Genomic DNA, 24187 nt, shown 5'->3' with positions numbered 1-24187 from the left:
AGGGAGTGAAGGAAGGAATGTCCATCTCCATCAGCGTAAGAAAGAATTATAGAGATATTAAGCTAAGCAGTGGTCTAAGGAATTGCAAAGAGCCAAGCAAGTGTCAGAGAGGACAGAATTTTTGCACAAAATCTTAAGTTGGAAAGAGAGGATACCTCCCATGGTTTGATTACCAGCCATGCCAAACTGGTATCTCTCATTTATAAACTGGGAGTGTGGGGGAGTGGGGGGGGAGTGCAAGCTCCTTTTGTTAAAAATATCTAAAGGGGAAAATAAGGAGTCATAGAAAGTCTCTAAGGCTACAAGGCAATGATGTAGAATTGTACCTTACTAAAATGTTTGCCATGGCGTTCTGAACTACCTTGCTTCCATTACAACACATCAAGGTGATATAGAAAATCATGCCAAACCATAATCTCGCTCTCATTATACAGCAGCAATACATAAAGCTCAGCAGTCTCAGTCTAAAGACAAGAATGTAGGATTTTATAAGCTTCTAATTATAAATTTAGCTATTCAAGAGGAAAAACTTTGAGGATTGTTTTAAGCATTTATAAAAACTATTGTGAGAGGTCTGCATTAGATTTAAGGCACATTGCCAATATCCTAAATAAGTGACCTGTAACATCTGCCAGTAAATCTAAGGTGAGGTTGGAATATAGCACTTGTATCCACAGACACCAGCACCATTCATGGACCTCACAAGGACCATTCGAAAGTGACTGCATTCTGAACACTCTTTGTTTTATAATATTTGGTGCTTCTGGTCATCACTACATCCTCCCATACCCACTACATGTACACATCACATAATGCAACCCAACACTACAAGGACATGAAGAAGTCTATTGGAGAATCAGAATATGTTTAGATCCATCAAAGCTTCAGAGTGACCCTTTTAGCCAAACCCAATTAATGCCATATGGCATCTAGTGAACACCTGTTTTAAAAAGGCTGTCCTGTAGCTCAGATATCACAAAATATTCACAAAATATTCAATAGCCCCAATCCTTTACATAGCATGGCATCTAAAAAATCATATTACCGACTGAACTTTCTTCACTGTGATGGAAAAAGAAGACTCAATATACATGTGTAGCAAAAAATATATATTTTCACTTGTACGTAGGACTCAAAATATTCTTGCAGCATGTAACATTCCAAGCAATTTCCTTATATGCAAAACAGATTTTTTAAAAACCAGGAAGACATTGGTAATATTCCTAAATATTTTCTGCAGATGCTAAGTGTTTTATTCCTGTGTTATGAGTCATATTTTAATTTCTGTCATGATAGCATGTTTCTGTAGTTGTTTGTATGATAAGTCATTTGTGTCTGCCCTTTTTCTTGTAGGAAAAATAAATCTTGAATTTTGTGTATTTTAAGTCTTAAAAACACAATGTTCTTCAAATAAGAGGAAGCTATCTTTAAAGAACAAGTACCTGACCAGCACTCAAAACAGTAAAACTCTGTTAAAAGATGTCAGTTGCAGGCCGGTTAGCTCACTTGGGAGAGCGTGGTGCTGACAACACCAAGCCAAGAGTTAAGATCCCCTTACCAGTCATCTTTTTGGAAAAAATAAAATAAAAAAAGATGTCATCTGCTTAGATTACAAACTAGGCGCTAAGTGTTCAAAACACAAGGAAAAAAAATCATAACAACCTCACCCAAGAAGGTGCCAGAAATAAGATTCCCTATAACTCAATGGTCTTCAAACAGTGCTGCTTCAGAGCCCAGGAAGTTCCACCAAGAAACCTGAGAAAAAGCTGCAGAGGGAGGAGGTGGTTGAGGGGGTGGTTGAGCCGGTGCGTGTCCAAGGCACCCACTCCGAGTTCAGTTCAACCAAACTAGCTCTGCTTTTATTCATTCTATAAATTGTACTTCCATTTGAAGAAAGAGTAGCACTAAAAAAAAACAAAAAGAAACCTCCTGCAATAATTAATAATCTACCTACACTTAATAAGTTCTCTGATAATCTAAGTAACACTGTAAATCTGTTCTGAATATTTAATATCTTTCTGTAATAAAAGTCAAGACTGTCATGTAATTTTACACCTTTTTTTAATCAGGTGCAGAGCATTATCAGTAAGCAACCTTCATTCTAGAGGGGAAGCCACAGCAGGGAAATCAGTAGCCAACTACTGCCAAGACCAATCTTATCACAGAGTAACCTTTGGGCCATACCACCCCTAGAGCTGTAAATGTACCTACTGAACAGCTTCTGGGAGTGCAATTATCACCACTACAATCAGAAAATAACACTACAGCTCAGCACTCCCAGATGATCTCTGTAGTTCTAAACAAAAAAATCAAAAACAAATCGAGCTTCAGAAGTGAGATTACAAATCACATGAATGGCAGCCGGTTGTCAGTCGGCCGACCCCTGCTGGGTCTGAAGGGAAATCTGTCACTGGGGCCACCTCGCCCTGGCAAGATGGGGTTAGGTCCTGGAAATGGGCCAATTGGATCAAAACGTGGTCTAAGTGGAGGGAACTGGCTGGGTGTCCCCCCGGGCCCAGGGATGAGTGAATTGATTGGGTCCCCAACATAGGGAAGTGTTGGTCTTTCATCATATTCACCCCCAATAATTCCTGGAGGAAGGAGAGAGCTTGGAGGAAAGGGCCTCGAGTGCAAGGGGTCAGGATAAAACGGAATGGGATGGGGTGAGGACGGCAGGAACATCATATGCCGCCCTCTCTGGGCTTCTTTTCTTTGTTTGTGCCTCTTCCTGTACAGCTGTAGGAAAAAAGAACAAGATATGGTAAGCGATTTGGATCTTTCCCTAAAGTTCTAATTTGCTTTCATTGTATAGATTTATCTGTACTTTTCTTTTCCCACACATTCTACACAGACAAAAAAGCAGTGCACAGAAGAGAACTTTGACAGTTTGAGTCTGCATGAATAAGGCAGGAGCTCCAAATGCAGTGCCAAGTGAACTCTATTCTTTAACCATATTGCAGCTGAGCTGTGCTAATCTGAAGTAACAGTAACTCCAAAGGAGGGATAACTGAGTGACGTGTACTTTCAAGACTGCAATCTAGAGCTCCCAAGCTGGTATGCAATTTTAAGTCAGCCTTTTCCGAAAGTGGAAAATTTAAATATTTGTTGAAAACATCATGCCACAAGGTACTGGGGGGGAGAGGAGAGGGAGGAAGGCAGCACTTAAATTCATTTTTTCACCTACATTATGTCCCTAATGGATCTCAATTTCAAACAAAAAATAGATGCCTATTTTAGAGGATGGGACACATTCCTAAGAATATATGTGTATTTTGTACATATGTGAACACTTTCGTTCAAAGTCTTTTCTAGTCCTTTGTCCCAAGGAGTTTTTCTCAGTCCTATCAATGTCTTTTAATAGTAGTCATCTGCAAATAAAACGACATAATTTATTCTTTTTATAATGTACTATTCTAATCAGCTGAAGACTACTCCAGCACAAGGACAACTCACTTAAAATTTTTTTACAACAAAAGAAAAATAAGAATGTTTTACATTAAGTAAAGATGAAAACATTATTGTGTTAAGATTTTTTCCTGAGTACTTACAAGAAAGTAAGGTTTAAGTCTGTGGTAAAAGTTGAAAACATTATCATTTACTGAAACTTAGCAACATAAATTTAATGAAAACAGATTTCATTACATCATCATAAAAATGAAAATATGTCCTTAATATATTAATTCACTAGTTATTTCTGTGTTATGAATGTTACCCTTGATTTTTCAAAATACCTACTTCTTTCCAGTCTGTGTCTCCAACTCTCACAGTACTGTCTACAAAGAAAAGACAAAAAATAAGGATTTGAAAACACTTCATTCATCCAGCATTAAACAGCAAGATTGTTTTTGTCCTAAAGAAACTGAAACTTACTCATTTCCTAAAGAAACTAAAACTTAATCATTAAGCATAAAGAGGAACATAAATCATTTGTATATCACACACTATGTCATTTGAATTTTTGTTTTTTTGGCCGCTGGCCAGTACAGGGGTCTGGATCCTTGACCTTTGTGTTACAACACTGCCCTCTAACCAATTGAGTCAATCAATCAATCAGCTCCCACTTACACTTTCTTGAATCTAACTCAAATCCATTTTGATGATTAAGGGTGATCATCACTGTTCTGTGCTACGTGGTAGTTCAACATAGTGATCCCTCAGTGACAATGGAACCATGTGGCTGCTTTCTCCCTGCATTACCTGGTCCCACACTACATCTTCTCCCCCTAATCTCAACTGGCTTGTCAGCTGCTTCTAACTCCATGTCTAATGTTACATCAAACGGGGTGATAACCTCTGAATATCTGTTACAGCCCACGTTCATTACTGGAGGGCAGGCTGACTCAGGCTTTCCTCTGCATTCGGGTTAGATTATTTTCTCCCAACCATGTTCTGAATGATTCAACTATCGTAAGTATGACCATGATTAAGTATTTTTTAAATATACTTATTTATTTGAAATATGTAAAATGAGGAAAGAGGAACCTGTTCAACTTTAAGTCTAATGAAGAGTTTGGATAAAAGATTGTGGTGCCTTTTCTACAAGTTATTACATTAGCTTGAAAGTAAGATTTACAACAGCTCTAACTCCATAACATTGTATCTGTAGAAAATTTCACTATAAAATCTGAACACTCAGCTTATAAATGAGCTTGTTGACCACAATCTAGAAATGAGATAGTAGAATGAAGACCTTAGGAATAAAAAAAAAAAAAGGAAAGAAAAAAGAACAAACCAGGTCAGTTACACCTACTACATTTGAAGTTTTAAAAGAAAAACAAATTTTTTAACCATCCAAATGAATCTACATGATATTCTATTTTTTAAAAAGGGTGGAGAATCTGCCCACCACATTTTTACAGTTGCTGAGGTGGTATGTAAACATTGTATATAGCATTATCACTTGAATTTTTTTTACCTGAACCACATAAATATTTTACATTGTAACACAGTATACATCTACATATACATAACTAAATGGAAGTTTACTCCTATTTTATAAATAGAGACATAGTTTATAAAATAAATATTGATTTTTCTATTGTGGTTTATTTTCCTGTAAAATGACACATTAAATCCATCTCATGACCTATGCTGGGATCGAACAACAGTTTGAAAAACACTGGCATGAAGTAAAATGGTGGTGGCAGAACACAAGTTCCACAGTCAGGCTTTTGACCTTGTACCTGGAAATACAGATGTACAAGTTCTACTGTCATCACTGCCTCAACGATCAACAGGTCACCATAGTGTGACCATACAGAAATAAAGCTGCCCAAGCAACATGGCACAGGTGAACAAGACTCTTAAATTATGCACTGGTCTCAATCATGGAAGTAGGTTAGAAGTGTAACTCATTTCTAAGTCAGATAACGAAGATGGTATTTAGAGACGTAATAATCCTGTCTTACTGCAATTTTTTTATCCTAAAATAATCTACTTAGGCTAAAAGGCCATTTGTGTTAGAAAGAACACAAAAATGAATGGGGAGAGGTTTCAGCACACAGGCAAAGCTATATGAAGCTTCGAGTCTCTTTACTCTAAGGCTATTCATTATGATCACTTGAAATCTAAAAAAAAAGCCTACAACTAAAAACTTTTGGCAAGCTAATTAAAACTGTAGTAAGAAAGAACCCTTTTCTTGTTAACATGTCATTATGGAAATCACCTCGAAAATCTCGCAGGTATAAACACCTCCACAAGAGTGGGTCATTTGAAGCAATAAAGAGGTCATGACAAACTGCAGACAAAGACAGGACAGAACGAACATCCAAAAGTCGGAAGATCCGTAATTTCAGCTCCAACGGGAGGACTACCAACCCAAATACATCTGGTAGGTTCAGTGCTAAAAGGAAAAAAGAGAAATAACAGGTATTTTTGAGTAAAGAGCATCCAGCTTTTCCTTACATAGTCAACAAAAGTTGCTACTTATTGCTTTGTGAAGAGGTAACAAATTAGATGTCAATTATCCAAGCATACATTAACTACAACAAATTCTTAACCCCAAGTTAAAATGTTGTGTGTGGGTGTGCTTTGGTTGAAGAGTGTTCTTTATCCAGGATATCCTAACTCACATAACCATAGGCCTCTTATTTCCTTCATGTTTTAGTAGAAAAACAAATCCTCTTTAATACAGACCAAATAAATAACTATGACACTTGCTAAATACTAGCCAATAGTCTCTTTTGTCTCAACCAATATTCAGTGCAACAAGATTTCTCTATTCAACTACAGAAAATGGAAAATTCACTGCCTTTTATCACTAGTTCCGAAACTGTCACTTATTAGCTATGTGCCTTTAGACAAGTTAAACTCAATTTCCTCATCTGTAAAATGAATTAATAATATTACATATCTCCTACCTCACTGAGTTACTGTGAGAATTAAATGTTAATATACATAAAGTGCTCAGAACAATGTTTGGCATTTCATAAGCACTCAAGTATGGGCAGAACCATTAGTGGATATGTAGCAAGCTAAAGAAAAGGAAGACACATTTAGAAGAAAAGCCAAGAAATAAAATAAGAACAACATGTTCCAAAGTTAAATGAAAATTATTTTTTGATTATTAGCTCCTTTGGAATATTTGTAATACCCTTCTCCACTAGCGAAGATATCAAAATCAAAGACATATCTAAGGGTTTTTTTTTTTCCTTTTCGTCTTTTTTTTTTTACTGACCAGTAACGGGATCGCAACCCTCCGTGTCGCGCCCGTACCGGGGACCGGCAACGGGATCGCAACCCTTGGTGTTGCGCCTGCACCGCGCTCAGCCAGTGAGTGGGAACTGGTCTCCATATGGGATCCGAACCCTCAGCGGGAGCGCCGCCGCACTCCCAAGCGGCGCACCGGCCAGCCGGCCCAATCTAAGGGTTTTTTAACTCACACTATTCCCCTTCCCTCACCACTAACTAAAGAGGAAAACTATGGCAGTAATAGCATGGCACCCTGACACTTGAAACCAAAAACTTTCTGTCTGTATAATCTGAAACTATTTACCAGCTAAGGATAATGGTAGATTGTATTATGATTCTCAATCACTTCCTACCCTGTAAATTATACTTCCCCTCCCCACTACCATTAGGCTTGGCCATTTTTGACTTGCTTTGTCCAATGGAATGTAAAGTGACATATATCATTTCTGAGCCAAAGCTTTGGGAACCAACACATGGTTGGGCCATTCGCCCTCTTCTTCTTCTACCACAAGAAGAGGATATCCTGGATAAAAACCACTCCTTTGGCCAAAGCACACCCACACACAATATGTACATGAGTGAGAAATAAATGTTTACTTTAAGTCACCGAGATTTTAAAATATTTTTACTGCAACACACATAAGAGAAAGCTGACTAATACAAGGATCCTGAGTGAATTACAAACCTCACTGAATTACAATTTCATTGTCTATAAAATGAGTATATTAAAATCTACTTTAAAGTCTTTAGCATTAAAATGAGAACACATGTGAAACATCCAAAGTACCTGGTATAGAGCTCCCAATAAATATTGGTTTAAAAACAAAAATATTAAAAAAGAACTTAAATCCAATTTACAAGCTATCCATTATTTATTCAACACCTATTACTGGACAGACCCACTGCTAGACCATGAGAATACACAAGTGAATAAGACATACCCCCTATCTGCAAGGTACTCACAACCTTAAGTGGAAAGAAAGCACATCAACAATGATGACACACTGGAAAAAGACTATACTAAAGACATGTACAAAATGCTATGGCAATATAAAGAGAAAGTGAATAACATCTAATGAATTAATATTTAAGCTTAGTCTTAAAAGAGCACAGTTTTGGAGGAGAAGAAAAAAAGAAATTCAGATGTCAGAGAGTCACCAAGCATACTAAGTACATTTACTATTCTTTCCAGCCATTTGACCTGTGACAATTTATCATCTCTCACCTTGTCGGGTAAAAGCCAGAAGAGGATACACCAGTTGGTCTTTGAACAGGCGGGAGATCTTCTGAAGATCTTTGTATATCTTGGCTACATTTTCCCCTAGAATTTGTTTTTTAATGAGAAATCAAAACACAAAATCAAATGCAAAAACTTGGAATGGTGTCTGTCCCAGACTTCTGCCAAACCAAATCAAAGCAGTAAATAAATATTCACAAGTAGTTCCTACACAGATAAACATAAACCAAAGTCCCTAGTAGAAGAGGAGGTATGGCACATGACTCTGGTAAAACAGAACTTTAGATGTAAAGCTAAAAATCCCAGGATATCAAATTAACAGAGCTTTGCCCAACCTATATAGCTCATAGACTATAACTGCACAAAAATTGTTGTGTGATATTCATATATATGACAAAGATTTACTGAATATCTACCAATCTGTTCTGGGCACTGAGGAGACAGTGAGAAACTCCTATTGTGGAGCTTAGATCCTATTGTGGAGCTTAGATCCTAAAATAACTATAGTATTCACCACATGACTATGTATCAGCAACTGTACCAAGCATTTTTCAAGCGTTCCTAAATAAGAGATAGATACTATTATCCCCACTTTAAAAACAGGAAAATGTATAAAGAGCCTACCCAAGGCCCCATAGTAAGTGGCAGAGCAGAATACAAACCTAAGTCTGTCTGGATCCAAAGGACTCATTTTTAGCCACGACACTGCTACTCAGAGTGTATTATCAGAATTGATATTGCCTAAGAACTGTTTAGAAATACTGTACCTCAGGCCCCACCACCAACTCAGACCTACATTTTAATAAGCTCTCCACATGATTCACATGTACATTAAAGTGTGGCAGCACTGCCAAATTGCACCTGAGGTCCCACTTCCATTTTGCTATTTACCAAGTATACGTATAATTTGGACAAATTACCTACCCTTCTTACCCTCACCTGTTTGCTCACCTGTTTAAAGGAGACACCACTGCCACACCAGAGAGGAGATGTTAAAATTTAAAGATCCATGCACAGTACTGAATTTATCAGTAGATAGTTTATGCTTGCTCCCTCCCCATTCCATATTTATGTATTTCACTATCTATAACAAATACACTCATTATAACTTCACTGATAAAAACATGAGAGATAAACAAATAAACTCTAAATCTTTGTTGTGTAAACTTGCAATCTTGAATTGAAATCTAACATTAATATATCATTTCTAGGGCCAGCCCAGTGGCGCACTGCTGCAGTGCGCCGCTTGGGAGCGAGGCGGCGCTCCCGCCGAGGGTTCGGATCCCACATACAGACTGGTTCCCGCTCACTGGCTGAGCGAGGTGCGGGTGCAACACTGAGGGTTGCGATCCCGTTGCCGGTCCCGGTCTGGTACGGGCGCGACACTGAGGGTTGCGATCCATTGCCGGACACGAAAAAGGACAAAAAGGGGAAAAAATAAATTAAAAAAAAAATATATATATATATATATATATCATTTCTAAAAAATCATTTGGTTCAAGGCCTTCTTTCAAGTGTGAAAACTCATTTTCTTTAAATAAATTTATATAAATATTTAATTAGAAACTATAAGTATTTAATTAGGAACTTATAAATGAAAGAATAATTAACAGTACACAGTTATAGTTACCAGTACTATATTATAAGCCACAGTAAAAATCAATTCAAATAACTTGTCCAATGAACAGCACATGCCTACCCAACATAAAAGTACTTTATTAAAAATACTTAAATGAGGGCCGGCCCCGTGGCTCACTTGGGAGAGTGCAGCGCTGGTAGCGCCAAGGCCACAAGTTCGGATCCTATATAGGAATGGCCGGTGCGCTCACTGGCTGAGTGTGGTGCGGACCACACCGAGCCGAGGGTTGCGATCCCCTTACTGGTCAAAAAAAAAAAAAAATACTTAAGTGAAATAGTCCATAAACTTAAAACAGTACTAATTTTTTCCTCTCCTTTCGTTTCTTTTTTCCTTATTTAAGAAAAAACAGATAATAGGAATCTGAGCTACATCCCTATAAAAGCTGTTTTTTAAAGGCTAGGAATCAGACAAATGTAGTCCAATCCCAAATTCCATCATTTATTAGCTCTGTGACCCTGAAGCAAATTAACCTCCTCTACACCTGTTGCCTGAACTATAAAATGGGCATAAAAACCCTACTACTTCAGAATGTACAGTATTTCTACTCCCCATAGCAAGGTCCTCCCTAGCATAGAGATGAATATAGAATGCTGTAGCCAAAGAGCTTCAAGTTTTTCTGACTCTACTGCTAAGACTATCTTTACAGATTCATCAGTCTAGGTCATACATTCTCAAAAGGGGCATGATCACCCCCATGGGGGCAAAAGCTATTCTTGGAGGGCAAAAAAAAAATCCTGGCTATTACGCTGGTTTGTGACCCTCCAAAGAGACACAGTATATAAATAAATATACAGCATATCTGTGGTATTAAAATGTCATGGGGGAAAGCAATTAGGGAAAAAAAAAATCTACAATGGTTCCTTAGGGGAAGAGATAATAACAAAGAAAAGATTGAGAAACATTGATCTAATCTGATATTAAATGTTCAATTCAACTAACGCCCAAGTTCTGATTCTATGTCCAATGAGAGACCATTATAAATATGCACAAGTATTCTGTCACCTCTTCTTATCAGTTTTAGTTAGTATAAATCAGTCTTTCAGGTCCTGATTTCCCATAGGAATTAACACTAATAAGCCTCTACACCTTCAAAACAACGATCTACATCTAGCCTGCCTTCCCTAAAAGACATGCTGAAAATGCCTCTCCCCCTGTACCACAACACTCCCAGTTGGCTCTTAAAACCCTCTTAAGTTTACTAGGAGGATTAAATGGAGTAACATATTTAAAGGCCTATGTCCAACACAAAACAAGCACTTGAAAGATATTAGTTCCTCTCTCTACCCCATCTCTTCTCTTTCAACCACCAATCTGCCTCTCAAAGTTTGGGTTTAACTAAAAACAATTTTTAAAAACCTGTCTTCTATGCATCTATTAATAATTTTATAGAATATAAGGGCTGGCCAGCTAGCTCAGTTGGTTAGAGAATGGTGCTTATAATACCAAGGTACAGGGTTCGATCCCTGTACCAGCCAGCTGCCAAAAAATAACAATAATTATTTGATGGAATATAAGCAAAACCATGTCGAGAACACAAACTTTTGGTAAAGTTTCAATCTGCATCAAATAGCAGTCAAATTTATATAGGTTTAAACAAACATTTTGAGTGCAGTTTTTCCTCCAATAATCTTCAATAATTAAGTTGCATTACTTCCACAAAACACAGATCCTCTCTATATTGGTTATACAATGACAGAAAGATCTTTAAGAAGTAATACAGAAACTATGAAGCAACATCAGAGTGTGATGAATTACATACCAGTGTTATTTCATAACAACAGTATAAATATAATTGAGCACTCTAAGACCCTAAGAAAAACAGGAAACTCCTCAAATTATAATCAAAACCTTTGCAATCTTAAAGAGACATTGTCTTGAATTTGCTCTATTCTCATTTAGAAATTTTTAGTCTTTTGAACATTATCTTTCAGTTTCTGTCTTTTTTTTTTAAATGAACCTCTCTAAGCTTCACCCCCAAAATTAAATCATAGTTACATTACCTAGTTCATCTTTGCAAATAAAAGATTCTGGCAGCAGCTGCAATCTTTTCACACTTCTAATTTCACTGTTGATTTTTAGTGTAGCTGTAAATAAGCAAAAGAAAGATGATAAAAAAAATTTTGTCACTTCAATTGCCTTCCTTTTTTAGTACAGGCTTCCATTTCCTTGTTCCCAATATACTAAGGACACACACAAAACCAACAGCTCTGTGCCTACTTCTTTCCCTCACACAAGGTCAAAAGTGTAAACCTGCCATCAGACAAATTAAAATCACTCTAAAATACCTTCTAAAACTACAGTAAGCATCTTTATATAAAATCCACTAAGTATTACCAACAGCAGCTTATTAGTAATTGAAAGATATGCAACAAGGTTAACAGAAGGCAACTAAACACAATAAAATCATTATTTCTAATGAAGTCACTAAAAGCTCCATTTATTTTTTATTTAACCTTTGGCAATGAGTCTTCCCTTGTTCATTAAAAGAATCCTGCTAGTTTTTACACCATCATCTCTCTCCAGACCCCAAGAACCTATATTCTTGACACCATCAGAATTCAATTTTAATCATGTATACAAAAGCACAGTTTATCTCATTCCATGAAAGAACCAATTATGTGCTTGTTATGCACATGTGGACCAAGCAGGATGCCCTGGGTGAAGGAAAGATTTAAGGACACACTACTCCTTTTCAAAGAATCAAGCCTGGAATAGCTGGCTGCCATGCAAATCTGCAAGTAACTAATGTGCCAAGAATAGAAAGGAATAAAACATCAGAAACTAAGAAATCATCAAGACATCAAGCAGCTATTCTCTTTATGTTAAGAATCCTGAAACTAGTAAATAGAGGTTATTATACACATGTCGTTAAGTGTTTTTTATAAGAAATTGAGGCAAAAACTACAACCTCACATTTACTACTTGGTAACATCAACCTTGCAAGTTAGGATGCTATGTGGCAGAATGATTAGATAAAGGCAGAAACTGTTGACATTCTGTGTATAAGAATGCCAAACTCAAAGCTACAATCGCTAATTGTGGTGAATTGCTGAAAAGACATTGCTAGATTATCTGCTGTGCCATCAGATAATCACATCCTGGCAAATGTGCAGTACCACCAAAGCCGTTAAATCAAAAATTTTGAATAACATTTCAAAGAATCTGGTGATTAAAAGGAAACAGCAGATATTACATAAGAGGAGACCTATAACTATCTTCCATTTCAAAGATCAGACAGCATTAAGTCAGTAGCTTTCGAAGTAAGTATTAGCAGAAAATACATTTTTTCAAACAAAATCTTACACAGAACCTCAATAAATGAAACAGATAAACAAGGTTTAAGTGGTGACAGGGGTTCTACCTTGCCTCCACCTCAGCAGAAACAAGTCACTGCAGAACATGTTGAAAACCTCAACCTAAGACATATCAAAGCAACTGCCTTTGCTATAAAAGATAAGCTTTATTGAAAACAGAACAAAAATGCAGTCATCCCAGTTTTATCACACTGTCTTAGCTAATAGGATAAATCTCAAAAAAACAAGACAGAATAAAACTGAAAGATCCCCATCACTCAAATGGATCTCCAGTATGTGTGTGATTATGAGACTATTTCATAGAATACTGGTAGCTGGTATGGGCTCAAGTGGCATCGGGGCTAAAATGAAATACAAAGATGGAATGTATTGCTATCCCAGTGAAATTTCTTAATATCAAAGAGGGGAAATAGAAAAAGAAACTCTCTATTCAGATTAACTTTCAGGGACAGGGGGAAGTAAAACACATACATACTAAGGCCTCAGAACCCTTAGCAGTGTGTCCATGCATTGCTGGTCTCAGAGATGCCAAACTAGATAAATGGTGACCCCTGCTCAATCTCACCATCTCTCAGTTCAAGACCTTTGTTAAAAGAATAAAAATAAAGCCATCCACAGACATAAAGAAAGAAAAAGTTCTCTTCAAAGAGTTCATGTGTAATAGACTCATTTCACTCCTATTACCACAACTCCCCGTGGAGCAAAATATTACAAAGGTCACGACATCAACATTATGGCTGCCCCAGAAGAGAAGGCTGCAGGCATAGTCTATAATCCTTAAGACACATGTTACCAGTGATCTAGGAATTAAATAAAGTTGAGAAAAACTCAAAACTCTGTTATGCTAGCCAATCACTGAAGTGGCTATGAAACATCTGGAAAGAAACATGTAAGTATTCATAGATCAGCGACCATGACTATGCTATCCAGTTACCATTGACGACGATGAGGTTTCCCAAAGGCAAACAGGTGAGAGCAGCAGAGCCACCCTCACAGAGAGGATGTGTGTACTGTAGCTTATACACACCACTCGACTTCCACCTCTCTGGCATGGACACTGCTTTGGCTTCGGTCCCCTGGGGAATGAAATGAAAGAGAAACAAGATATTGAAGAAAGGTGTTACTCTCAAAAACACTAAAAATCTAAAAGGCCCCTAACTTGTTTAGAAATAAGCAGTCTATATAGTCCCCTTAATAAAATGTGTCAAATCATTAATATTGCTATTAATGGAGGATAATATATTGTAACATTTTTCTATCAAAATTTTTGTTCAAAGAGGTAAAGTAGCATCATAGAAATAAGGATTGATTTCTCTCTTCAAAAACTCACTTCTCTGCCTAGCAAAGCCATATCATTACGAATACCCCAGCTCAAACAGCACTTCCTCTGTAAAGCCTTCTCAAGAAAAAGAATCCTGTTTTGTCATTCCCTCTTTCCCCTAACATTCTGTTCATACTTCTATTGTTACATATTATTATTATGTTATTTACCTATTTATGCTTATCTGTGCTATTTATACATTATAATTATCTTATTTGTCTCTCTCCTCCACTTATGGACTCCTTCAGGACAAGGAATGCCCCAATATTCTTATAGACTAATTCTTGGCTCGATGCATGCCATGGTGCAGGTGTACAATGATCACTGAATTACTCTATATCTTTGTAACTCATAACATGGCTCACAGACCAGCGGCATCAGTATTGTGTAGGAGTACCCAAAAGCTTGGGCTCCATCCTAGATTTACTAAACCAGAACCTGGATTTTAATAAGATCCTAGGAATGCCTAAGCACATTAAAGTTTAAGAAGCTCTATTCTAAATATTCTCCACTGTGAATCCCTGGCATCCTATATATGTATATGCCTCTCCTAGAACTTAACCAATATAGTATAATGGTTTATATACTTGCCTATCTCTGCCACTCCCAGCCTATGGGCAACTGGAGAGCAGGGACCATTCACATGTATGAGCAACCTGAGAGCAGGGACAAAGCACTGTACCTGACATTGGTGGATGCAAATTCAAATGAATATTCGATGAATGAATGAAGATAAGCAATGACAGCGTAAGAGCAATGCCCTTCTTCCCAACTGAATCTAATCAAGTTACTGGCATTTCATAGGGCCATTATCATATAAAATAACCTAGTAAGCCAGCCATCTAGTCATACTCAATCCACATTCATTAATCACATTCTGTCTACATGTTATAATAAATAATCTTTTGTCTTTTTTTTTTTTTTTTACCAAGTTGCCATCATTTTCTGTCACACCAACTAAAAACTGATGAAGAAAATGAAGGAGAAAAAAAAGGAAGGAAAAGAAGGAAGGAAACCTTTACTGAATGTCTACTATAGCCCATCACTGTGTTTGGCACTTTACATTCAGTACCCAACCACATTTAATAAAGAAACCCAGACCACCACAACAACCTAGTGATACTTATTGATATACCCCCTTTTTGCAAAGAGAAACTTAACTCTAAGAAGATGTTTGGGTTTTGCTTGTACTACTTACCTGAGGTTTGTAACCTGACTCCAACATGAGAAGATGTATCAATACTATCAAGGCATCATTGGCATTAGAACAGTCAGAGGATTGATACAGGGTCTCTAACGAATGTGGCACTTGCCCTTCCACCGATTCACTGCAGAGCATTGGTTCTGAGAGATAGAAACCTGTGCCCTCTTCCATATCCACAACATCTTGAATGGACTTAGCTTCAAAACCGTGATTAGGCCCTGACTGAAGAGGATAAAAACAATGAGTTCATTAAAAAAACATTTTTTTTTTTTTTTTTTTAATTTTAATTTTTTTTTTTTTTTGTCTTTTTTCCGTGTCCGGCAACGGATCGCAACCCTCAGTGTCGCCCCCGTACCAGACCGGGACCGGCAACGGGATCGCAACCCTCGGTGTTGCCCCCGCGCCTCGCTCAGCCAGTGAGCGGGAACCGGTCTGCATGTGGGATCCGAACCCTCGGCGGGAGCGCCGCCGCGCTTCCCAAGCGGCGCACTAGCACAGTGCGCCACCGGGCCGGCCCATTAAAAAAACATTTTACACAGTACGTTTTGTATCCTAAAGTGAACTAAGATTAGTGCTCAGAACCAAATCACATCATTTGGTTCAGAAATGGGAGACATTTTAAGCAAACCCTCGTAAATTAATAAGCCTTCAACCTACTCCTTCATCCTGAATTCCTTATCTCCATTAATTCTAGATAATACGCCAAAAACCTGGATATCATCCTAGATGCTTCCCTCTCCCTCACTAAAAGCCACATCAAACCTGTTCAGTCTTCAAAGTTTCACTGAAGCTAACTCCTAAATATCTCTAAAATCTGCCCCTTCCTACTACATGGATACATACTTGAGAGTCTCATCATTTATTCCTGACTTCCAGCAAAAGCCTCCCCTACAAGTATCTCTGCCTCAACTTTGTCTTCCGATACATTACACCCACTGCTGCCAGTTTTTCAACAATTAAGAATTCAGTCATGTCCTACGTCCCAGCTCAAACTCATCAGTATTTCCCCAACACAGACAACAGTGTTCCCCTCAGTTGTGCCCCAGAATGTGGCCCTAGATGTTTTTAGGAAAAAAGTTGGTCCACAATCAAGGAACTGTGGGAAATGCTACCTGCTACAGACACCTCACCCTCCACATTCACCAAATACATTATTAGCTTTAGAAGAGCTCTCAGAGGTCTAAGAATATTAACAATGTGTGCATAACATTTAACCAAGAAACACTATCCTTCCTCAACACACAGCATCCCTGTAATAAAATCTCATGAAACAAGTTTTTCATAGAGGACACTCTGAGAAATGCAGGCCTATAAAATTTAAGTGCAAACTCCTAAATTTCTTAGCATAAGAAATTCCCTTCATCACCTGATCCCTGACTATTTATCAAGTTCACTTTCTGCCACTCTCTTCCTACCCAGCACAGTACTCCCCACTTCTTCAAAAGAGGTGTTACAGACCACTCTCTGCCTTGCAAAGGCCCTGATTATTGCACCTTATCACACTGTATTATAATTTTCTGATTATACATTTGATCCCACCTTGACTGCAAGCTTATAAGACCAGACTACATGTCACCCATTTTTGTAACTGCAACACAGTAACTGGTACATAGTAGGTATTCAATAAATGACTGTTACATGCTGAAGGATAGTACCTTACAATTTCATAATGTTTTTGTTTTCAAAGCATTTTCTCATTCGCATCTTACAACAATCCTATAAAACAGGCAAGGCAAACGGTGTCACCTTTTTATATAGATGCTATAATTATAACTCAGGAAGATTAAATAATGCAATCAAGGTTACCAGCTAATAAAAATGTGAAATGAACCAAGATCTCCAGACTCAAAGTTCAGGGCTTTTAGATTTAATACCCTGCTTCAGTAAAACAAAGTTACCTATACAGATTTTGCTCAGAAAGCTCGTTTCCTAGGCATGTGCTGAAGTCTTAATGAAAAGCACACGTTTCCTCTTTTTTAAGTTTGTATTTCGACTAAAGAACAGACAGAGAAAATTAAAAATACATAGTAAAAGTGAAAGGTTGGACCAACACAAGGGAGCCGGAGCTGTTCTTCCAAAACCTCTGAGAACCTAAGCCCAGATGGCTTATGGAAAGATCCATATTCACTTGTTAAAATCTAGAGGCCAGTGACAATTCACACTACCTAAAAAGGAGGTATGGCACAAAACCATTCACGATTTTTCTGAGCAAACAGAAACCACCATATTAAAAACCACTTAACACTGAGCTATATTATGAAATATAGGCTCTTTGCTTCTTTACCATTATGCCTAACTTTAAGCCATTTACTACTTACTGACAGTTGTGTGGGACAGAATATATGTGGGAAAACAAAATAAGGTTAACCTAAGCTGAAAATTACATGGGACAGAGATATCGGAATCCCCTGGTGGGCTTGTCAAACCTTACTCGTACTCACTGAGAAACACTGGCATTCTGAGCTGCTCTGATATGAATATTTATCATATTCTTCACATGTGTATAAATGAAAAAAAATGCTGAGCACTACTTCTCTAAACATATCATTTTGCCATCTGTCATTTACAAAAAACTGAAACAGTAACTAAAAGACTAATACTAGCATGAGAGCTAATATTAGGATCTGATACACATTATCCTTGTTTCTCATTAAAGACTCAACAGGTATTAGATGAATTCCCAAATACACTGAAGTAAGAAAATTAATTTATAATCACAAGTGTAAAATTTATCTCATGATTTCAAGTTTTACCAATCTGTTTTCCTTTTCTAAGGCTCCATCCTACATCAATTAGCAGATCATACATTTCAAGTACTTAAAGTATTATTTTTATGAGATTTCAAGTTCGGTTTCCACACAAAGATTCTACAGTCACCCTGCACAAATCTTAGAATACAAAGCAATATACTTTTAGAACTGAAATTATTAACTTGAGGAAATGTTAAGTTCTCAAAATTTTCCAAAAGAAAACTAGTAAAATAACTAACACATATACTATGAAAAGCTTCATATTATTGGATAATTCTAATATTACACAGAAGTAAAAGGAATGGGCTCTTCTACCAAAGTTATCATGGAATGAGTCCATCAGCAAAAATTACTCAGATATGTAATTTAAATATATGACTAAAATTCTCATTCATTCTCCAGATTACCTCTATGAGGCAGAAACATACAGAGATAGAAATTAAAAGGCAAGATAACAAATAATGAGGTGTTTACAAGGCAATAAAGATAATCAATACAAAGAAATTATAGGGCTATGGTTGGCAAGGGCCTTGGAAATAGGTAGAAAGAAAGATAGGAGAGGGAGGAAAGGTAGTGGCTTACAGTCTGGGTGAGCAGCAAAAGCATGGAAGCAGTCACCAGGCTGTGTGTGTGTGTGTGTGTGTGTGTGTATGTGCACATGAACACGTGCATGTGCTGGCTGGCAGAGAGAAAATGATAAGGAGTCTGGCCTGACTGGAGATGATAGTTTACAGGAGGGAAGAAAAGAAACTAGCCCTGGAAAGGCTGGGCAGGGCAAGTCTTCAAAAAGTCTTGAAATCTAGGTACAGGAGGATAGATATTTTCCTCTTCTGTAAATCAACAGGATTGAACTAGAGTCATTTGGTCTTTTTCAGCTCAAAAATTATAAGCAAAGGTATATCAGGAACAACAAAATCAAAAATGTGTGGGAAGAAGACAAACCTAGAAAGCAGGCTGAAGAACAGAGACACTGGAAGCCTGAAGTGGAAAAGAAAAACTGACAAGCCTTGTTAATGGGTTGGATGTAAGGACTCAAAAATCACAGGAGTGTACAACAGAATGTCACTAACAGACTGAGAAGGGTAGCTGGTTTGGGAAGAAGAGAACATCAGCGCACATAGTTCCAGATTATGTTGGACATATAGGGTTTGCGATGACAATTTAAAAATTTAGGTATAAATGTCTTACAAGTAATTTGGAAATAACTGTACTACATATATAGCCTTAGTGAGTACAGTAGACCAGAGAAGTAACGCTGGGAATCATGAGCTTAGAATCAGTGTCTGAACAAAATAAATAGGCATAACTACTTCTGAATGCCAGCCCAATGTTCACCCAGGCATTTAGCAGTTAAAATAAAAATGTGCTATCAGAATATAATCTGCAATCTACTGATGACAATTATCCTGACTAGTACAGAATTCAACTGAGGTGTTCAATATGAGTTATCAACTACTGTATTTCATATCTCATTCTTTAATACCCACCATACTGTCATCATTCCAGACATCAGTTTGGGCTGCCTGTCCTTGGAGTGAATCACTCAGTTGTTCATCTGGTGTGTGGGCCTGATTGGAGCTGGCGGCCAAAGAGGGTTGTTCATTACTCTGGAGTGAGGAATGCTCTGAATCTGTGGATGAAGGTAAATTAGGTGCTGGAATGGTATCTTCAAGAATCAAACATATCAAGTCCCCAGAAACAATCCCATAGGAAGCCAAGGTCTCTTCATCTCCAGTGAGGGCATCCTTGTTGTTCAATGTAATTGCAAATCGAGTATCAGAACTGCCAAGAAAGATGGATAAGGATAGTAAGAGCTAACTATTCTCATTACTCTCAATAATACATTTGGAATATATATATAAGGTGCATGGTATGACCCTAGAAGACCTAAGTAAAAAGGCCAAAATTTTGAGTAAATTATCAAAATTATTTGTTTTTATCACTGAATGCCTAGGTAATAGGTTTCTAATGGCTAAAACTCTAGGCTGGAAATAAGATACAGTAATTCTCTATCATTAATCCATGTTTTCTTCAGTTCTGAGATATATACTTTTTAATATTTTGACATCTTTGAAATTGGGATGCTTCTTAAAATCAATGACCTATCAGTTTAATAAACAGCATGTTTTCCCTTAGAGTGCTATAAAGCAATGTATTACAATTAACAGCAACTCAGATTCAATGAAATACTCTTTTTAAAATATAAATTAGGTCTGCTTAAAACCAGTGGCTTCTATCTGAACTTGGACTAGAATCTTTAACATGGCCTCCAAAGCCCATTATTTTGTGCCATCCATCCTCTAGCTCACTGTTCTCTACTCACACAAGCTTTCCATCCACTCTGAAAAGCAGAGCAACCTCACTGCAGCCTTTGGGCCTCTGCATTTGCTCTTCCACATCAAATGACTGACTCTTCCTCATCATGCAGGTCTCAGCTCAAACATCACCTCTTTAAATATGCCTTCCATCCAGCCTGCACCACCCTATTCTGTTCTGTTTTATTTTTACTGTCACGTCACAATTTGAAAACATCAACTTATTTGTCTATTATCTTGTCTTCCCCACCTTTATGAGCTTAAGTTTCCTAAGATCCGAGATCTTGTCTATCCAGTTCGAAACCATATCTCTCTAGCACTCCACAAATAAAGTAATAAGGGAAGCAGGCACCAAGTTGTGTGTGTGCACACATGAGCACGTGCATGTGTTGGCTGGCAGAGGGGAAATGAGGAGTCTGAAGATGACAGTTTATAGGAGGAAAGAACAGAAACTAGCCCTGGAAAGGTTGGGTGGGGCAACTTATGAGAAAGCCTTGAAAACTAGGTACAGGAAGAGAAACAACATTTTCCTCTTCTGTAAAACGACAGGGTTGAACTAGAGATGTGTGGAATAAATGTAATCACCAAACAGTTAGGAAGATCAAGATGAAGGGCCGGCCCGGTGGCGCACTGCTACAGTGCACCGCTTGGGAGCGCGGCGGCGCTCCCGCCGAGGGTTCGGATCCCACATGCAGACTGGCGGCTCACTGGCTGAGCGAGGTGCGGGTGCAACACCGAGGGTTGCGATCCCGTTGCCGGTCCCGGTCCGGTACGGGCGCGACACTGAGGGTTGCGATCCGTTGCCAGTCACGAAAAAAAAGACAAAAAAAAGGGAAAAAAAAAAAAAGATGAATGTGAAATCAGGTCTGCCTATTCAGTGTCTTACAGGACAGTTTGATTACATTGGCTCCCAAATACCTAAATGCATGTTCTCAATCAGAAAAAGTTAGATTAGATGACTGAGTACAAAATTCATCCCTCTTATTGATGATGACAAGTACAAGTTCACCCTGCCTACTGACGACCAGTTATGTCTTTTATATGGAAGACAGCACAAATACAAAAATCCACTGCCAAACAAGCTAAGAGCTCTAATAAGCCTGACTGAAGCCATTCTTTCTGAATCACAGATTATCTGACTTTGTGAGAATAACCATCATTTTTCATCACACAGCAGTGAAGAATAATTAAGTCATTGTAAAACATTTTGTAAGACATTTACACTCAGTAATGCTGACTTTATTAACTTTTTGAGAGGTTAACAAAAGTTGAAGTCCTTTGAAAATCGTGGCCTGTTTATTTTTTCTTACAATGCTGCATTTTGAAAAGTGCTCAGAATAACTCGTTTTTATCTCACACATAAATACAATTTGCTTACCAAGTGAAGTGTTTTTGGGAAAAAAAAAATTACTGAAGTAAAAACTACTCTGCTTATTGGAAATGAAATGGCTGTACTTCTGTTTTCAAAATGCTTTGATAAACAAAATGTTGAAATTCTGCCAGCTGCCCATAAAAACACCATCTCAACTTTGGCAGGAAAAGGAAAAGCATTTCAAATGAGCTATGCATTTATGGATCATTCATCACAGCAAAAGGTTGTTTTTAAAAACAATATCTAGTACAATGTATGCTCAAACATCTGTTTGTATAAAGGTAAAGAACAATCTGCTTAATAAAAAATGTCAGCTTTCCCTTCCACTTTAGAAAAAAGAGAAGAGCTATTTCTAAAGTAATATGTAGTTTTCCAAGGTTCTATTTTCTAAAACTGGGGGAGGAGGGGAGGGAATGGATTTAAATTCACCAGGAAATGAAATCCTAGAAACTCCAGGCTTTTTAAAGATATTTTATGGCAATTCCAGATCCACTTGCTCAGTAAAAACACTTTAAAAATAACAATGTCATATGGACACATTTTAAAACTGCTCATTTATTATAAAATGAACATATTTTCAAAAGAATAAATTCACTTTCACAAGCTGAATCTTAAATTCCTTCCAGTTAACCAGACTCAACTGTAAAAACAAACCTGAAAGAGAAACTAAATTGGGCTCTTGGGTAAACAAACGTCACATTGAGTTTCACATCCTTCCAAGACTCTCCTGCCTAAATAAAAAATATTAATAAAATGTATATACATACATATGGAAACACCTTAAAAAGAGAAGTTAATTTTGAAAATTTATGGTGGGGTAATGACAGCAGCATGCAAAACACTTAGGTTTAACACCAAGAAATAACAGGTATGTCACTAACATGTAAAGGAGTTAGGTCAATATCTTGTCTTTGTTTTTTAATCTGGAGGAAAACAGACTTACTTTTAATCTAATAATGTCTTAACCTAAAACTGAAAGGGTGAGAGGTTCATAATATGGCTTTATTTTACTGAATTCCCTAAAAATAAAGTGAAAGCTTATAAAAGGAGCCAATTTTCTTTTCTTTTTAAGAATTTACCTGAAAAGCCCCAGGAAACACCTTTTTGTTTTTTCTTAGCACAGTCATAAATTTCGAATTCACTAGCTCAGTATATTTGAAGAGGACCGCTCTTACACTGTCCCTCTACTCTCTGATTATTGTCCCCAGAAAATATCTTCTGGGGAAACAAAGCAGCTTCATCTGCAGCCCTACAAATTAATTACAGAACTTGATTCTTTCTCAACTTCACTGCCCCCAAATTGCGAACTCTCCAGAGTCATCATAGGGCCAAGGTTTACCTCCGTTTTAGCAAAAAAGCAATACCTCGCCCAGGAAAATCGAATGATCTGAAACACGCCCACACCTCCTCCTTCCTAAAACTTTGCAGTGGGTAAGTCAAAGTGCTCACTTTCACGCAGCGGTGCCTGCCACATGAACACTCAACATCGTCTTAAAATCATTTTTGCTTTAGCGCAGCAGGACCAGTTATAGGTGCCCTCGGAGAGAGGACACATTCTTAACTTCTGGTATTTCCCAAACCTGTTCACTGAAATACCCCAACAGAGGAAGAAAGTGACCTTAAACCCCTGAAGCTCCTAATTTCCAACTTGAAATTTAGCAAGTCGTGTGGATTCTGCATTCTCTCCTCTCCCTGGTTTCGTTTACTGCAAAAACGGAAACGATTACTCACCCGGGACGGGCACGGAGCCCCCGGGAGGCCGGGCCATGTTCTCCCGGAGCCGGGACCCCAGCGAGCAGCAGCCCAGCGCCCCGCTCACCACCCCGCGCGTCACAGTCACCGCTGTCCTGGCCCGGCGACACCCCCGGAGCGCCTGGCCTCATGTGACGCCCCGGGGCGTCCCCGCACCCGGCCACGCCCGCGCACCGCAGTGACACAGACGACCCCCAACCGCACGGCGCCGCCTCTCACACGGACGCGCTCCTCCCACTAGCCCAGAGTCGCACGCAGACCCCCGCCGAGACCCCCGCCTACCTGTAGCCCCAGGTGGGCAGCAGGGCCCGGCTCAGGTGCGCGCGCAGCTGCCCCAGCGTCGGCTCCGCTTCCGGCATCTCCAGCGGCCAGGTCCGCTTCTGAAGCCGCACCCGCAGCTTCATTTCGGCGGCGGCCGGAAGGCCGAGGGGCCTGGACCCGGCGACGACGCCGGAGCGACGACTACAAGAGCTGTGGGGGTGCGGAGGTGTACTGGGGGACAGGCCCCGGTACCGACGCCGCCCTGCCGGCCTGTCTCTGGAACAGGAGCGCTCCGCCCCTCTCGTGAGGGCGCCCCCTGGAGCCCACCCCGC

At 38.5% G+C, this 24187-nt stretch overlaps 1 protein-coding gene across 2 annotated transcripts; it reads right to left on the bottom strand.

Annotated features, from left to right (window-relative positions):
- Positions 1–1090: 1090 nt before the first annotated feature.
- On the bottom strand, positions 1091–24086 carry FBXO7 (F-box protein 7). 2 transcript variants are annotated; one of them, XM_008580642.1, is made up of 9 exons: positions 23877–24086; positions 19643–19937; positions 15400–15627; positions 13815–13956; positions 11567–11650; positions 7916–8011; positions 5666–5842; positions 3736–3773; positions 1091–2736 (listed from the first exon to the last, which is right to left on the bottom strand). In XM_008580642.1, exons 1-9 carry the CDS (start codon positions 23996–23998, stop codon positions 2347–2349), a joined length of 1572 nt encoding a protein of 523 aa, XP_008578864.1. In that variant the 5' UTR covers positions 23999–24086; the 3' UTR covers positions 1091–2346. The 2 variants fall into 2 exon arrangements, with proteins under 2 accessions (XP_008578864.1, XP_008578865.1); XM_008580643.1 differs by lacking the exon at positions 23877–24086 and adding an exon at positions 23574–23657 and having other exon boundaries at positions 19643–19785.
- Between the last annotated feature and the right edge of the window lie 101 nt (positions 24087–24187).

The sequence above is a fragment of the Galeopterus variegatus genome, unplaced genomic scaffold (genome assembly GCF_000696425.1).
Source record: "Galeopterus variegatus unplaced genomic scaffold, G_variegatus-3.0.2 Scaffold2136, whole genome shotgun sequence".
NCBI classification, from domain to species: domain Eukaryota; kingdom Metazoa; phylum Chordata; class Mammalia; order Dermoptera; family Cynocephalidae; genus Galeopterus; species Galeopterus variegatus.
The sequence above is the reverse complement of the archived record's forward strand: the minus strand, read 5'-3'. Positions and strand labels throughout refer to the sequence as shown.

What these genes read in the sequence shown, in the direction of transcription:
- FBXO7 (XM_008580642.1), bottom strand. Translation starts at nt 23,998, where the DNA reads ATGAAGCTGCGGGTGCGGCTTCAGAAGCGGACCTGGCCGCTGGAGATG. An exon ending in AAACCTCATCGTCGTCAATG is followed by an intron (nt 11,651 to 13,814) that starts GTAACTGGATAG and finishes GCTTATTTACAG; the next exon opens with CTACACTAAAAATCAACAGT. An exon ending in TATTTGCAAAGATGAACTAG is followed by an intron (nt 8,012 to 11,566) that starts GTAATGTAACTA and finishes AACAAATTCTAG; the next exon opens with GGGAAAATGTAGCCAAGATA.